Below are 15754 nucleotides of genomic sequence, written 5' to 3' on the forward strand. Positions count from 1 at the left end.
TTATGTGCATTGCTGTTATTTCTGACTGTAAATGTCTTGAGCATGACTGATGTGGCCGTGCACAATCAGTGTTCCCCTGGCAGTGCAAAAGCAAACACATGAACCCAATTTAGGACTAGGGCCGCAACTAACGATTATTCAAATAATCGATTAATCGGCCGATTAAAATTTCCCCGATTAATCGATGAATCGGCAAAACAAACAAATGTTTTCATTTCCACCTCTTTATTCCTCAATTTAACTGACACAGCAATTCACACAAAAAACAGGTTGCTACTTGACTATTCTGTCAGTAAAAATATTGAATAATAAAAAATAAGTTTGTCAAATAGCTTCAATAAAAAAATAAATGTACACAAAAATATAGACAACTGTATACTTTATACCTGCACAATATGTAGCTGCTTTGTAAAATGTGTCCTTGAGGGAAGAGTGGAACCTGGATTAAAAGTGTGGATCATTGTAACCTGGATTAAAAGTGTGGATTATTGTAGTGAAGCCTTCGTCTTCAACAGTCGACAGAGGCCTCGTGCCAGTGACGATCAGTTCAGGATGTTTTCAGTGAAGACAGCTGCTGCTGTGGTGTCCATGATGTCTGTCCATCATGAAGGCTGTCATTGTTTGTTGTTGTTTTCTGGAATGAGAGTAAATGTGCATGGGATGCTGGGATGGTAAGAGTGGTACAACTAGTTCTCAGGCTGTGGAAAAGTGCGTTGATGCCACAATTAAAGCGGTAGCTGAAGTCGAGCGTTTTATAGAGGTTCAAAAATGAAAACAAAGAACTCCAGAAGTCACGGGACCACTTTCTTGCCTTTGGTATTGTTTTTCTTTCTTGTTCCTTCCCTCCATCTCAGTTTGTTTTCTTTTTATAATTCTAATGGTTGGATGCTCACCAATCCTTCAATAGGGACATGTTGATGCGGGGACACAGTGCTTTTTGTTTTGTTGCTATTCCTTTTTGTTACATTAACAAAAAAAAACTTGAATTATAAAATCAAAAATAACAATGGACAGTGCCCATGGTTGGATCCGTTTCTTGTGCTTTTGGTTAAGGCTTAAAAGGTGGAGTTTGAAAAAAACAAAAACAAATACAAATGTTAAGAAGGACAAGAGCTAAGGGACGGGGGTGTCAGTCTACTTTGTGCTGCACACGGTCAAAGATGATTACATCATAGCAGACAGTTGACAGTTCAGGGGCTTCTACATCAGAAATGAAAGTGGATCAAGTACATCACCTACTGGGCAAAGACTGTAGTTACACTGAAGCAGGACCTTAACCTTCTGGTTTTAAGCAACTCCACAGCACTGAAACAGCATTAGTGAGGGTTTGTAACGATATTACGATGTCAAATGATTCTGGTCAACTTGTGGTACTTGTGCTCCTGGACCTTACTGCTGCTTTTGATACTGTTGACCACAGTATCCTTATATCACGGCTGGAACAGTGGGTTGGGATCACAGGTGCTGCATTAGAATGGTTCCGCTCATACCTGAGTGGCAGGAGTTTCTGTGTCAAGGTTGGTAATAATGTATCCACCTCATTACCTCTTTCTTGCGGGGTCCCACAAGGTTCGATTCTTGGACCCCTTCTGTTCTCACTTTATTTGCTCCCACTGGGGTCCATCCTCAGGAAACATGGTCTTTCATTCCATTGTTATGCTGATGACTGTCAGATCTACCTGCCTGTGAAACCAGCAAGTGTTTGCTCCATTCACCCTCTGTTAAAATGTCTGGATGACATTAAGGCCTGGATGGCTTCAAATTTCTCAAGTTTTAACGATGAGAAGACTGAAGTCATTGTCTTTAGCCCTAGCTCAACTGCCGCCACTGATCCTGTCAACCTGGACTCTCTCCAGCCATATCTTAAGCAGTCTGGTAAAAATTGTATTATCCAGACTATTATCCAGTGTTGTCCAGACCTGACCTTGAGAAACTGGTCCAGGCCTTTGTCACGACCCGATTGGACTATTGCAACGCACTGTATGCTGGGGTCAGCCAGGCCTCCATCTCACGTCTTCAGCTAGTCCAGAATGCTGCTGCTCGGCTTTTAACCGGAACTCGTAGGTCCGAACATATTACTCCAGTTCTGTCCTCCCTTCACTGGCTCCCTGTTCGTACGAGGACAGTCTTTAAAATTCTTCTGTTGACCTTCAAATGCCTAAATGGCCTCGCACCCCTTCACCTCTCTGAGCTTCTGGAACCTTACGTTCCCTCTCGGGCCCTGAGATCATCCGATCAGCTGCTTTTGGTTGTTCCAAAAACAAGAAGCTCAGAGGAGATCGGGCTTTTTCAGTCATGGGCCCCAAACTCTGGAACAACCTGCCCCCCAACATCAGGCAGGCCACCTCCATTCCTCACTTCAAATCTCTCCTTAAAACACATCTGTTCTCTCAGGTATTTCACACAATGTAAATTGATCTAGTGTTTTTTAATCTGTGACCTTATGTTTTAAATGCTTTTTATTAATTCTTCAGTTATTATTATTAGTGCATTGTATTTTTTTCTCATTTACTCCCATTGCTGTTGTTGTTAAGCTCTTTGATAACAGGTTCTGTTTTAAATGTGCTCCATAAATAAAGTTGACTTGATTTAAAAACCTGAACGTAGTTCTACAGATTGAGATGCCAAAGCGCTGGAAGTCTGAAAAACAAACAAATCCAAAAAGTTTTTATAAAGATTATGTAAAGTGGTCTCAGGTGGTCCAAAGCACATTTAGATGCATCAGTCAAGGATTAAGGTTTCGTGTAAACAGGGCTACAGTTTATGATGCTGCAAACACTGAATAAAAAAAAAAAAACACTTATTTTGGTGAAATGGACCGACTTTGCTTGAGGGACAAGTTTTATTAGGAATAAATCTGATGGAAAAAAGACCGACGGCAACAGATGAAAACCTCAAACTTCAATATCTAAACAACAAACAGGTTACCAACATGCAACACCTGGAGAATAAGTAACTATGATGGACGTTCATGGAAAAGCTGAACATGTGTATTCAAAAGCTACCCAAACAGAAAACCTTGGCTGAATGCAGAGGTGCGTACCCTGCTGGAAGCCAGGAACACTGCCTTCAGGTCTGGAAACTCAGAGGAGCTGAGTAGGACAAGAAAAGAGCTGGTTGCTGGTATTAAGAGGGCCAAGGCCACATATGCAAAGAGGATCGAGGGTCAATTCATCTCACAAGACCCTCGGAGCATGTGGAGGGGCATTAAGTGCATAACAGATTATAAAGGAAGGAGTGAACAATGCCCCAAAGACCCATCTCTGCCTGATGCCCTCAACAAGTTCTATGCACGCTTTGAAGACCCGAACAGACCACCCAGCACCAGACTCACCTCGCCACCGGATGAAGAGCATCTCAGCGTGACCTCAGCAGAAGTAAGGAGCACCTTTAGGAGGATTAATCCGCACAAGGCAACTGGCCCAGACAACATCCCCGGAAAAGTGTTGAAGGAATGTGCTGATCAGCTCTGTGAGGTGCTGGCAGACATCTTTAACACCTCACTTACCCTGGAGACAGTTCCCACCTGCCTGAAGACTGCCACCATCATCCCAGTCCCAAAAAGCTCTACAGTGACTGGTCTGAATGACTATCGGCCAGTGGCCCTCACCCCGATAGTTGCTAAATGCTTCGAAAAACTGGTCATGACTCACATCAAAACAACCATCAACATCAACGAGGACCCTCATCAGTATGCATACCGTGAGAACCGATCAACAGAGGATGCAATCTCCTCTGTGGTCCACACTGCACTCAACCACCTGGAGCAGAAAAACTCTTACGTCCGTATGCTCTTTGTGGACTTCACATCCGCCTTCAACACCATGATCCCCCAAACCCTGATGGACAAACTATCCACACTAGGACTAAGCCCCTCCATCTGCAACTGGGTACTAGACTTTTTAACAAACAGACCACAGTTAGTGAGGATCCACAACCTCTCCTCCTCCACCATAACCCTCAGCACTGGCTCTCCTCAGGGATGTGTGTTGAGCCCCCTTCTGTTTACTCTGCTCACATATGATTGTGCAGCTACCCATCCAGGCTGTCACATTGTAAAGTTTGCAGATGATACAGCGGTGGTGGGATGCATCACAAACAATGATGAGTCCAGCTACAGGCAAGAGGTGGAACACCTGGAGAGCTGGTGCAGAGAGAATAACCTTCACATCAATGTGAAGAAGACAAAGGAGATGATTGTGGACTTCAGAAGGAACAAAAACACCTACATCCCCCTGAACATAAGAGGATCTGCGGTGGAAGTGGTCTCCAGCTACAAGTACTTGGGTGTACACATGAATGACAACCTCAGCTGGAGCAACAACACCACCAGCCTGATCAAGAAAGTTCATCAGAGACTCTACTTCCTCAGACGGCTGAGGCGAGCTGGTCTGGGAAGCTCAGTCCTCACCTCCTTCTACAGGTGTGCAGTGGAGAGCATCCTGTGCTCGAGCATCAATGTGTGGCATGGAGGCTGCACAGCTGCAGAAAGAAAAGCTTTGCAGAGAGTGGTGAAGGCTGCACAGAAATCTGTTGGAATCAGCCTCCCCACCATCACAGACATCTACACCTCCAGATGCAGGAAGAGGGCCACCTGCATCATGAAGGACCCCACCCAGCACACACACTTTTTGCCCCACTCCCCTCAGGAAGGAGGTTAAGGAGCATTAAGTGTAGAACCACTAGACTGAGGAACAGCTTCTACCCTGAGGCTGTTAGACTCATGAATCTCTAACTAGAATAATCACTGTGAAAAAACATATCATGTTGCTGCTGATCTGTTTCATGTTGCTGCTGATCTGTTTCAATGTTGATGTGTTCATGCGTGCACATCTGCTCACAGACTCATGTTCATGTTTGTGCTGATGTTCAATGTTTTATGTTATGAGTGCTTAGTGTATATTTAGCTGATGTTTTTCTTAGTTCATATCTTAGATGTTATTACTGTTTTTCTTAGACATTTTGTTGTTGGATGTAACTGGGACCCTGTGTACATAATTTCGCTCCACCACATGTACCACATGAGGTGAGAATGACAATAAAGAAACTCTGACTCTGACTCTCTGACTTACCTTTTAATAGTAGACCACATTTTTCGGACTATACGGCACCCTTAAAATCCTTTAATTTTCTCAAAAATTAGCAGGGAACCTTATACCATACCAGATTTATTCATAACCCAGTACGCATTATGTAGTATGTAGTATGTGGTACAACTGAACAATGTTGAGTTGTCTGTTTTGTTTCACTTAATGCGCCTTATAGTCCAAAAAATATGGTAAATGCTACAATTTTATTAGAATAAACTACTAGAAGAGAGCAATTACGCCTCATGTGTCAAGAAATGGATAAAACCTACTAGATGACAGCAAAGACATTCAGGACCTTCTTCATAAAGCACCGGTTTAAAAACTAAAAAACACTTAAATTGGGTTTTTGTTAGAAAATATAAACAATTCAGAGTATACTTAAAATTGGAAACAAATTACGTGAGGTCCAACGGCAGTAGCAAAACTCAAACACGAGTTCTCCTTATTGCTCGGAGCTTGAGCTGAAATATTTACATTACACATATTTACGGCGTACGCCTTTAAAAAGCGCTGCACTGAAGCGGCTCGCACATTTTTAAAAAACAGCAACATAAGAGTCACACGGAGTTATTGCTGCGAGGGTAAGATAAACAGTAGAACGCGTAATAAAAGCGGTTTTGAATATAAAAACAGTTGTATGTGACTGCCAGGTAGCTTGTATTCATACATACAAATTGAAATTCATATTTCTAAAGAAAAAATTAGCAACTGGGATCAAAGTGGTATCTCAAACAAACACTGAAGAATCTTTGGCTGCATTCACAACACGAACAAGAGTAAACAAGAAAGTCACAAGATGCGTATTTGTCCGTTGTTCTCGTGAGATTTTAGGTCATTTAATGGCTTAATTCTAAAGCCATGCTTTTTGGTTTTATGAATTAAATTGACACATCATATATCAGTAAGGATAATTCAGATTTAATTTAGATTCTGAATATTTATAAATTCTTATTTACCTGCGCTTCAGATTTATAAATACAGTTCAGTGTGGCATCACATTTATATCCAAATTTCCTGTCTAACCAAGTCAATAAATCCAGTCCTGAAACAGTCGTGCTCCTACGTCCAGATGTTCTTTGTGGACTTCACGTCCGCCTTCAACACCATGAGCCCCCAAACCCTGATGGACAAACTATCCACACTAGGACTAAGCCCCTCCATTTGCAACTGGGTCCTAGACTTTTTTAAAAAACAGACCACAGTCTGTGAGGATCCACAACTTCTCCTCCTCCACCATAACCCTCAGCACTGGCTCTCCTCAGGGATGTGTGCTGAGCCCCCTCCTGTTCGCTCTGCTCATATATGATTGTGCAGCTACCCATCCAGGCTGTCGCACTGTAAAGTTTGCAACAGTTTACCAGAGAATTTAAAGACGGCTCAGACTGTTGAGACTTTTAAATCTTTGCTGAAGACTCATCTGGATTCCTTGGCATTTGATCCACGCAGAGTCCGAGAACAAATTTTGAGCTGATTTTATTGTCGTCGTGTATTTATTGTTAACGTTCTTATGTTTCCGAGTGGCACTAGATGCATGTTTTACTCTTTTTATCCGTCTTAACTGTAAAGCACTTTGGTCAGCTGTTGTTTTTATGTGCTATATAAATGAAGTGACGTATTATCTGGTCTAGAGATTTTTAGTAAAACATATCGATGATGGAGGGATAGGCTGAAATGTTCTAAAACTATATATATTTTTAAACACTGATAGTCTCTACTGCACTTCTGGCTCAGGAAACACTTTTTTTCTAGTAATTTAAGGTAATTTGAGTGATTGTAATCTGAACAAAGTGCAACAACCACAACATAAAAACAAAACAAAACTGTTGTTAAATGTTTATTACAGATTTATAAAGCTACTCGTTATACGCGTTTCTGAGCTCGTTACTCACATTTTCATGGTAGTTTGGTTTGAAGCCTTCCGGCTGGCGTCTTATGTCCTCCTGCTCTCTGTGCCTGATCATCTCCTCCTCTCTCCTCCTCCTCTCCTCCTCGTGTCTGAGTAGAAGTAAAGCGACAAACGGGAGCTTCGTGATGGAGCCTGCCTACGTTTTCAGCATCATCTGTACAATCTTTAATTGCATTTGTTATTTTTACACGTTGTCCCTTCTAAGCTCATTTTGTGTTTGAGTATCGTCAGTTTTGCTTTAAAAGAACGTCGTCTGAACCCTCTGTGTACGTGCAGAAACGTGCACAAGTTAATAAAAAGAAGTACCGTCTGTAACCCTCGAGACTTCTGCACCTGTCCTCAGGTGTCCACTTCAAGATGGTCCAGTGTTTGGTTCTGAGCCATTCTTGGGTGTTTTCGGTCACTATCCTGTTGAAGGACTTGACCTGTGGCTGAGAAGAAGCTTTCTGGCTACATTGGGCTCCAGCCTTGATAGTCTTGAGATGTAAACGTGTCCTGTGCCGGGTTGAGAACAGAACCGGGCCTCCAGCATGTTTCACTGAAGGTACCAGGTTCTTCTCTTTGTCAGGTCCGTGAACTCTGAGCTGATGGGACTTGTTGTCAAAAAGCTCCAGTTTTGCTTCATCTGTCCAAAGGACATTCTCCCAGAACCTTTGTGGATCCTCAATATGCAAACTCCAGTCTGGCGTTTCTTCTGATTTAATGTCCTCTGTCGTCTTCAATTAGGTCCACTTTGTCTCCAACAGAGACCAGTGGTGAGTTCTGACACTGATGACCCTTGACCTCAGAGTTCACCTCTAATCTCTTTGGAAGTTGTTCTGGACTTCCTGGTTACTGTTCATATTATCCGTCTCGTCGTTTATCTTCTTGTGGACACGTCCAGGGAGGTTGTCTCCAGTCCTGCGTGGACCTTAAAGTTCTGAATAATCTGTGCAGCTGAAGTCCGAGGAACATCGAGCTGCTCGGAGACGACCCTTTAAAATGACGTCATTTATGTTCTTTCTAAGCGACGCTGTCCTCATCTTTCTGTGGTCAGTGTGTTACACACCATGAGAGCAAACAGTCCTGTGACTACCTGTTCCCCTTTAAATGGGCAGAATGACTGATTACAAGACTGAAGACACCTGAGATGCTGATTACAGGACACAGTTTAGTTTAACGCAACCCTACGGTCAAAGTAACCCATCTTTTCTAGAGGTACCATCCTTTTAGTCAAGACCAGTTTCATTTGCTTTTTTTTAATTATTTTTTTTATTATTATTATGCTGAACCAAAAGTAATATATTTTTTCTCTTTCGTACATTTGTTAGTTTCAAGTTATTTCAGTGACTTTTGTGGGTTGTTACTTTAACAAAAGCGTAAATAAACTTTCATTCTACTTGACTCTAAATGACAATAGCCAGACTAATAATTTAACCTTTATGTAAAAAATACAAACAAAAAACAAAACGTTCAGCCCCACGAAGACAAACCTCATTTCTATCTGCTTTCGTCTCTGCAGCTCCTGGTTGCGAAGCTCCTCTAATCTTCTCAGTTCCTCTTGTCGTCTCATTAAATCTAAGGAAATTTTAAAAAAAAGATTGAAAAAAATTAATTTGAAAAGGAAAAAAAAACTAAACGAGCTTTCAGATAGTCCATTATAAACAAAAAGTGCAGTGGCCCGAACATACAGCCTTGTGGAACAACCATTTAGAATTTTTAAGATTTTTAAGCATTTTAGGTGGCAGCATTGGTGAACTACACTAAACATGACAAATCAGAACATTTTAAACTGTTTATAAAAAAAACAACTGAGAAAAAAGGACAAAGAACCAACAAACTACATTTGCAAGTCTTAAAACTTCAAAGTGACAAACATAAACATTACCTTGTCTCATTAGCATGAGCTGGTGTTCATGTTTAGCCGATTCCAGCTCAGTCTCCAGTTTGTCTTTGGCCTCTTTAATGTTTTTGTCCACCTGTTCTCGTTGCTGTTTATCCATCTCATCGAGAGCTTTCCAGCGAGATGCGTATTCAAACTCAAATGTGCCCGGCTGGGCGAAACGTGGCGGCTGCTCCCGCTCCCTGGAGGGAATTTTAAAATATATATGTTTTTAAAGAAATCTGCAGTGACTTAAAAAAAGAAAGATTTAAAGCACACGACTCACTTATGGTACTTGGGAGATTTATGTAGCAACTTTTCAGGAAGGCCATCTTCGTCACCAAGTTGCTCCATAGGCTCCACGATGGCGGGACAAGGAGTACTGGAAAAAAAAACAACCAATAACACCAGTTTGCAGTTTTCCATCATCCCGTTCCTGCTGTTTAAATCTAAGAGTTCCAATCACACTGCAGGGTTTTTTCTGATCGTATGTAGCATCGAGCTACACCACCCAACCCCACCTGTTGTTAAGACCTGTCAGCTGTAGAATGACAATTCTCCTGAACCTTCCCACCGCGTTTAAAAAAATAAAATCGGCTGTTTGAACAAGCCCAGAGGCCAGAAATGTTCCACCTGCATCTCTCAACATAACTCTGTTGTAAGTTAGCAAAAAATAAGAGTTAGCACGTGTATCTGTGAAATAAAGCAGGCCAGTACAGAGGCTAATGTCGTCGCTAATTAAGTTGGTAGCATTAGCTCGTCAGGTCTCCAATGCTACTCTACAAAGAGAAGGACAACAAAAAAACATTGGCCTTTTCCCATGGACTCTATTCGGGTCATGTTTAATTATATAGCGCCAAGACTCAACAGAAGTCATCTCAGGGCACTGAACAGAAACGTTCATATTTAAAAAAATTATAATTTAACACCATTTTTCTGAGGAGCAGACAGTTTTGAATGCATCTCCATCACAGAACTCTCCTCTTGAGCGAGCATGAAGGCGACAGTGGAAAGGAAAAACTCCCTCATGAGGAAGAAACTTTTAGCAGAACCAGGATCAGGACAAGCGGACCATCTGCTTCGAGCGGCTGGGTTTGGTAGGAACAGATACACAATGGCAGGTCAAGAATCACATTAAGACAGAAATAGTATCAAATGAAAACTATTCAATTTTATCAATTAATTTAAGGAAATGAGGTGAGTTTGTCCTCTAGTAGTCTAAGCTTAAGGCAGCATAACAAGCCAACCCTAACTATAGGATTTATCAAAAAGGAAAGTCTTGAGCCCAGTCTTAAAACTGGACAATGTGTCAGCCTCATGTAAAGAAACTGGAAGTTGGTTCCACAAGAGAGGAGCCTGATTGGATTCATTGGGTTTCAGGGACCAATATATCTGTGTATCATCAGCGTAACAATGAAATTTTATCCCATGCTGTTTAATAACTTTACCTAAGGTAAAGAGTATTGGTCCAAGCACTGAACCCTGAGGAACTCCATGAAATGAGCTGAAGATGGCCGACGACAGAATTCAAACAAAGCCTATTTACGTCTTTAAACGGCAATGGGAAGGTGGCTTTGATTCAAACATGGCGCTTTTGGGAACCGTGGCAAAGGATTGATGTTTTTATTATATTTTCATATTTATAGCACGGAATTATATTATTTAAGCGACACAAATAAATAAAAATAACAAGCGGTACGTCGACGTCCCCTGTGGCTGAAGGATTTTTGAATTTTTGTAGGTTTTGAGACGAGTGTTTTTCTAGACTGGAATTCAACAAGGACTGCCAGTAAACCTAAATGTTTTTGGTGCAAGATCGAGAACAGATGTTTCTGTTTTATGACATATTTTGTTATCACGTGTCCCAAATACACTAGAAGACGACGGCTCAGAATTTAAAAGGCTGCTTGCACAAACGCATTAATTGTATAAATTTCTTGCTCCGCCTCTAAACATGGTCAAAGTGCAACCAAATGTCTGGACTCTGAAGTGGCAGCAGATTCTCTGCACAGCCTTTTAGTTGTTTTTTAAAAGTTTTGACACTCTTACGTGGTCAGCAGCAGCGCTCCCTCGGTGCAAAGCTCCAGAGCTTTACGAGCAGCTATTTTGTTTGCAAACTCCACGATGCCTCTCCCGGTGGGACGACCTCGATCATCCGTCACGACGATGGCCCTCTCCACCAGCCCGAACTCAGAAAATGCCTGAGAAGATTTGAGAAATGTCATAATCATTTAAACAAAGAGAAAGACCAAGTTGATGTGAAATGTGTGGGAGAAAGAAAACACCTCAACCCCTTTGACTTTGACTCAGAAATATATTTTTGTTATTACTTTATGGAAAGAAAAAAATATTGATATATATATATATATATAGTATATCGCCATTTATCTTAAAATATCAAGATATTGATTTTGGTCCATATCACCCAGCCCTAGTGGTTAACTATTTTTTTTAAACTGACTATAAAGTTTCTACGCGTCAGCATCCATTTATTCTTGGTAATTTTTCATTCAACCTTTATTTAGACAGGTTATTCCCATTGAGAGGTAATAAATCTGTTGTTTAATCCCTTGAGCGGAGGGTCACTCACAACAGATTACCGAGCTGCAGCACTGTTGCTGAGTTTTACACATCAGCTGTTTCGCCTCTACTACTACCTCGCTCAGCAGCACACCAGAACAGCATCTTGTAACAGAGCCTTGCGATGGAGATCTTGGCTGTTACTTTCCCTCTTTTAGCATATGGCAAGAGCAAGAGTGGAATTTGTTTAAGCTGTAATGCATGGTTTTGTACACTTCAGGCTAAAACAGACCATTTGTCCTGATGCGTAAAACCCTCTAACTGCCAGAAGGCTTACAGCCTTTTTCCTGCGCTCCACTCTACCTGCTCCAGGAGTTCATTCGTCACGACCGGCAGCAGATTACGAACGGTGAGCGCGGCTCCATGCGTAGCAAAGCGGACTTTTATAAGTCTGTTGTTCAACAAAGTCCCGTCCAGTTCAGCTTTGGCGATCTCTGCCAGTGTTCGAGTTTCCTGCCAGAAGAGGGAATGGTAAAAAAAAAAAAAAAAGTGTTATAGATCTTATAAGACATGAAGGTTTGATACAGCAACATGTAAACAGTCCTATAATAATATTTACATTCATCCTAAAGCACGGGGGTTCAACGTGCAGCCCGGGGGCCATTTGCAGCCCTTGGAGTGATTTTGTGCATAGACCTCATAGACCCAACAAATCAAATAAATTAAATCCTTTTTAATACAACACACACTAGGGATGCATGATATTATCAGCATGGTATCGGCCGACATTGGCGTTAAAGTTCAATACTGGTTCAATATTGGACATCGGGCATTCGATCAAAATAACTCGCCGATATAAAAGGCGCCGTTTTTGCCTTGACGTCACGCGCGCCTGCCCGATCTCACGGCGGAGAGGAATATTCAAAATGTCGGCGGTGTGGAAGTTTTATTTGTCGTTGGCGAGGATGTCGCATTCCGAAGATTTATGGACTACGTTGAGCCTCGCTACATCGTCCCCAGTCGGAGATATTTTTCCCGACGTAACGTTACCCGAGTTACAAGCCGTCGTTCCCGACGTCGTTGAGAAGCTAACAGCCGGTAGCACGACTCGTTGGGTGAGTTTTACCACAGACACTTGGACGTCGTGTTAGCCCCGTTAGCGTGATTAGTCTTACGGCACAATGACGAAAACTTTGATCTTAAAAAGTCTGTCCTTCATGCACAGGAGTGCAGAGGATCCCACACTGCAGCTATAGGAACCTGGAACAAGCCTCCACAAGAGACAGCATCGCTGGTGACTAATGCTAATAAATATTTAACACTTTTCATTTAATACAAGTTAAAGTACTATCCATAAGAGGGCTATGTTCTGACAAAGGAACGTATATAAAATATTGGTATCGGTTGAATAAGTTTTAACATGTCGGGCAAAAATCCAATATCGTGCATCACTAACTGTATTTTTCGGACTATAAGACGCACTTAAAATCCTTTAATTTCAATTCAATTCAAAAATACTTTATTCATCCCAGAGGGAAATTATTTGTTGTAGTAACTCGTTGTCCTCATTTCATTAAGAGATGTTATAGATGCTGATGACTGTAGGCAGGAAGGATCTCTTGTAAAGGTCCATCCCACAGTGGATCCTAAGAAACTCCACCCAGACTTGGCTGGCCTCTCAGTTCCCCCGGCCTGTAGGACCGCCCGAATGCCGGGCAGAACTCCTCCCAGAACGATGGCCACTCCTCCCAGCAGACTGCCGAGCTCCTCGTCGCTGCGGACAGCCGACTGTAGGTGCCGAGGGACGATCCTGTCCTTCCGCTGTCATGAGCCGTGTTTCCTTCTGGATCTCAGTGGTCAGGCACTCGAGCACAGCTGGCAGGTAGATGAGAATGCGTCCACAGAACATCCTTTTCAACTCACTTGAGATTTGGGGCTGTAGCTGAGATATTAATTGAGCTTTCGAGATGTTAATCAGCTGCTGGTTGTAGAAAACTGCCTTGTTGCCATGGTTACGCATCATAACAAATGTCCAAAACTAAAAAAGTTTCAGTAAGAATCCTTCCAGCTGATACCAGAGGAAACAATCGTCCAAAAAAATGTAACTTACATCCAAAAAAAGAGGAATTAAAGTTTCCAAAAGCAAAATCTCAGAATGAAAGTAACAGAGCTGCTCCGACATGCAGCCACCTGGAGCGGCGCTGTTCTAGAACAAATTAATTTGCTCAAAAATCAACAGTGCACCTTATGTGTTAACTTTGGTTGTGCTTACCGACTTCAAACCGATTTTATGTGGTGCACGGCACACAAAAATCTGTCAAAATGAGCCTTATAATCTGGTGAGCCTTATAATCTGGTGAGCCTTATAATCTGGTGAGCCTTATAATCTGGTGAGTTTTATAATCTGGTGAGCCTTATAATCTGGTGAGCCTTATAATCTGGTGAGTCTTATAATCTGGTGAGCCTTATAATCTGGTGAGCCTTATAATCTGGTGAGTTTTATAATCTGGTGAGCCTTATAATCTGGTGAGCCTTATAATCTGGTGAGTCTTATAATCTGGTGAGTCTTATAATCTGGTGAGCCTTATAATCTGGTGAGCCTTATAATCTGGTGAGTTTTATAATCTGGTGAGTCATAATCTGGTGAGTTTTATAATCTGGTGAGCCTTATAATCTGGTGAGTTTTATAATCTGGTGAGCCTTATAATCTGGTGAGCCTTATAATCTGGTGAGTCTTATAATCTGGTGAGCCTTATAATCTGGTGAGCCTTATAATCTGGTGCGCTTTATAATCTGGTGCGCCTTATAATCTGGTGCGCCTTATAATCTGGTGAGTCTTATAATCTGGTGAGCCTTATAATCTGGTGAGTCTTATAATCTGGTGAGCCTTATAATCTGGTGAGCCTTATAATCTGGTGAGTCTTATAATCTGGTGAGCCTTATAATCTGGTGAGTTTTATAATCTGGTGAGCCTTATAATCTGGTGCGCTTTATAATCTGGTGAGTCTTATAATCTGGTGTTTTATAATCTGGTGAGCTTTATAATCTGGTGAGCCTTATAATCTGGTGAGTTTTATAATCTGGTGAGTTTTATAATCTGGTGAGCCTTATAATCTGGTGTGCCTTATACTCCGAAAAATACGGTAAACTTAGTGTTTATGAGGCTTTTTGAAGTTTTGGATGTACAACAATTTAAAACTCTTTCCACCAAATTTAGTAAATTTTTGTCCTTTCTCCAAAATAGTGTTCATGTCGAGTTAAATTCACATTTTTGTGGCCCACGTATAACTTAATTTAAAAAGTGAAGTTTCCGGTACTTTGGTATAAATTGTAAAATAAGGATTTAAAAATTGGGACTTTATACAAATCGTTTTAAATATTTAGTCAACAATAAATGAGTTTTAACTAATTTTTTTAAACAAAATTCAAAGTCCTTCGTGTAAGTAAGCGGGACATAAATCCCTCCATACCAGGCGAACGAAGCCGAAGCCCCGCTCTCTGTTGAGGAACACCTCGCTGATGTTCCCGTATTTAGCGAACAGCTTCCTGAACTCCTCCTCCGTGACATCCAGCGGCAGGCTGCCCACGAACAGCCGAGCGCGCTGGGTGAACGTTTTCTCTCCAGGCCGCCGAAAGCTGGAGAGGTCCAGGGTCATCTGCGACGGGCCTTCGCCGCTTCCCTCCGCGGCTCCTTCTGCTCGTTCGGCCGAGGGGGACCGCGGCGGCGGCGGGGCTGGGCTGCCTTTGTTAGCCGGCGTGTGCTTCTCCGACGCCGGAGAGTCTGTCGCTCTTTTGGCCGGTGCGGCGGGAGAATTCCCACCCAGCATTCTCCCTTGTTGCATATTTCGGTTAGACATGACGGTTTATGTCGAATTACAGTAACAAAACAATTTGAACTGCGGGACTGGCGCTTGTCTGTGGATTACAAATATGGCGACTGTTGCGCGCGCAGCTTTCTGTGTTTGGTTCTGTGGAGGCGCACTGCTGCCACCTAGCGGACAGCTATTCAACCACTTGATGCGCATGCGCGTAGCCTGTATTTCGCGATGCACTGTGGTCTTAGTAGGCAGCTCAGATCACAAACAGAACCATAGATATCATATAAAAGCTAGATACCGCATTGACCGTAGGGCCGCCATCTTGGAACGGTCGCCCGCTCTACTCAGTGTAACCTGTTTGGCAGGCGCAATGAAGTATCTGCGCGTTTAATCCGTCACGGCTGATTACTAAACTTATTCTCACAATTTCTCCCTCTGTAAATCTTAGACGTACAGCCATTAAAGCTGAATACATGGTTCAGTGTATTTAAATATTCTTGGTGGAGTTAACATTAACACTAATAAAATATTCTTATGACAAGTTTTGCAAAACTCACAG

At 42.1% G+C, this 15754-nt stretch overlaps 1 protein-coding gene across 2 annotated transcripts in view; it reads right to left on the minus strand.

The window, feature by feature from the left end:
- Positions 1 to 15319, minus strand: part of pspc1 (paraspeckle component 1) — a 32880-nt gene extending 17561 nt beyond the window's left edge. For both annotated transcript variants that reach the window (XM_037696538.1, XM_037696539.1), the window contains exons 1-7: positions 14848 to 15319; positions 11741 to 11890; positions 10907 to 11058; positions 9144 to 9239; positions 8864 to 9060; positions 8469 to 8553; positions 6980 to 7085 (exon numbers count right to left, since the gene is read on the minus strand). In XM_037696538.1, the coding sequence (XP_037552466.1) occupies positions 6980 to 7085; positions 8469 to 8553; positions 8864 to 9060; positions 9144 to 9239; positions 10907 to 11058; positions 11741 to 11890; positions 14848 to 15234 (1173 nt within the window). In that variant the 5' untranslated portion in view covers positions 15235 to 15319. The remainder of the gene's footprint in view (positions 1 to 6979; positions 7086 to 8468; positions 8554 to 8863; positions 9061 to 9143; positions 9240 to 10906; positions 11059 to 11740; positions 11891 to 14847) is intronic.
- Between the last annotated feature and the right edge of the window lie 435 nt (positions 15320 to 15754).

The sequence above is a fragment of the Nematolebias whitei genome, chromosome 23 (assembly GCF_014905685.2).
Source record: "Nematolebias whitei isolate Nwh7 chromosome 23, NemWhi1, whole genome shotgun sequence".
NCBI classification, from domain to species: domain Eukaryota; kingdom Metazoa; phylum Chordata; class Actinopteri; order Cyprinodontiformes; family Rivulidae; genus Nematolebias; species Nematolebias whitei.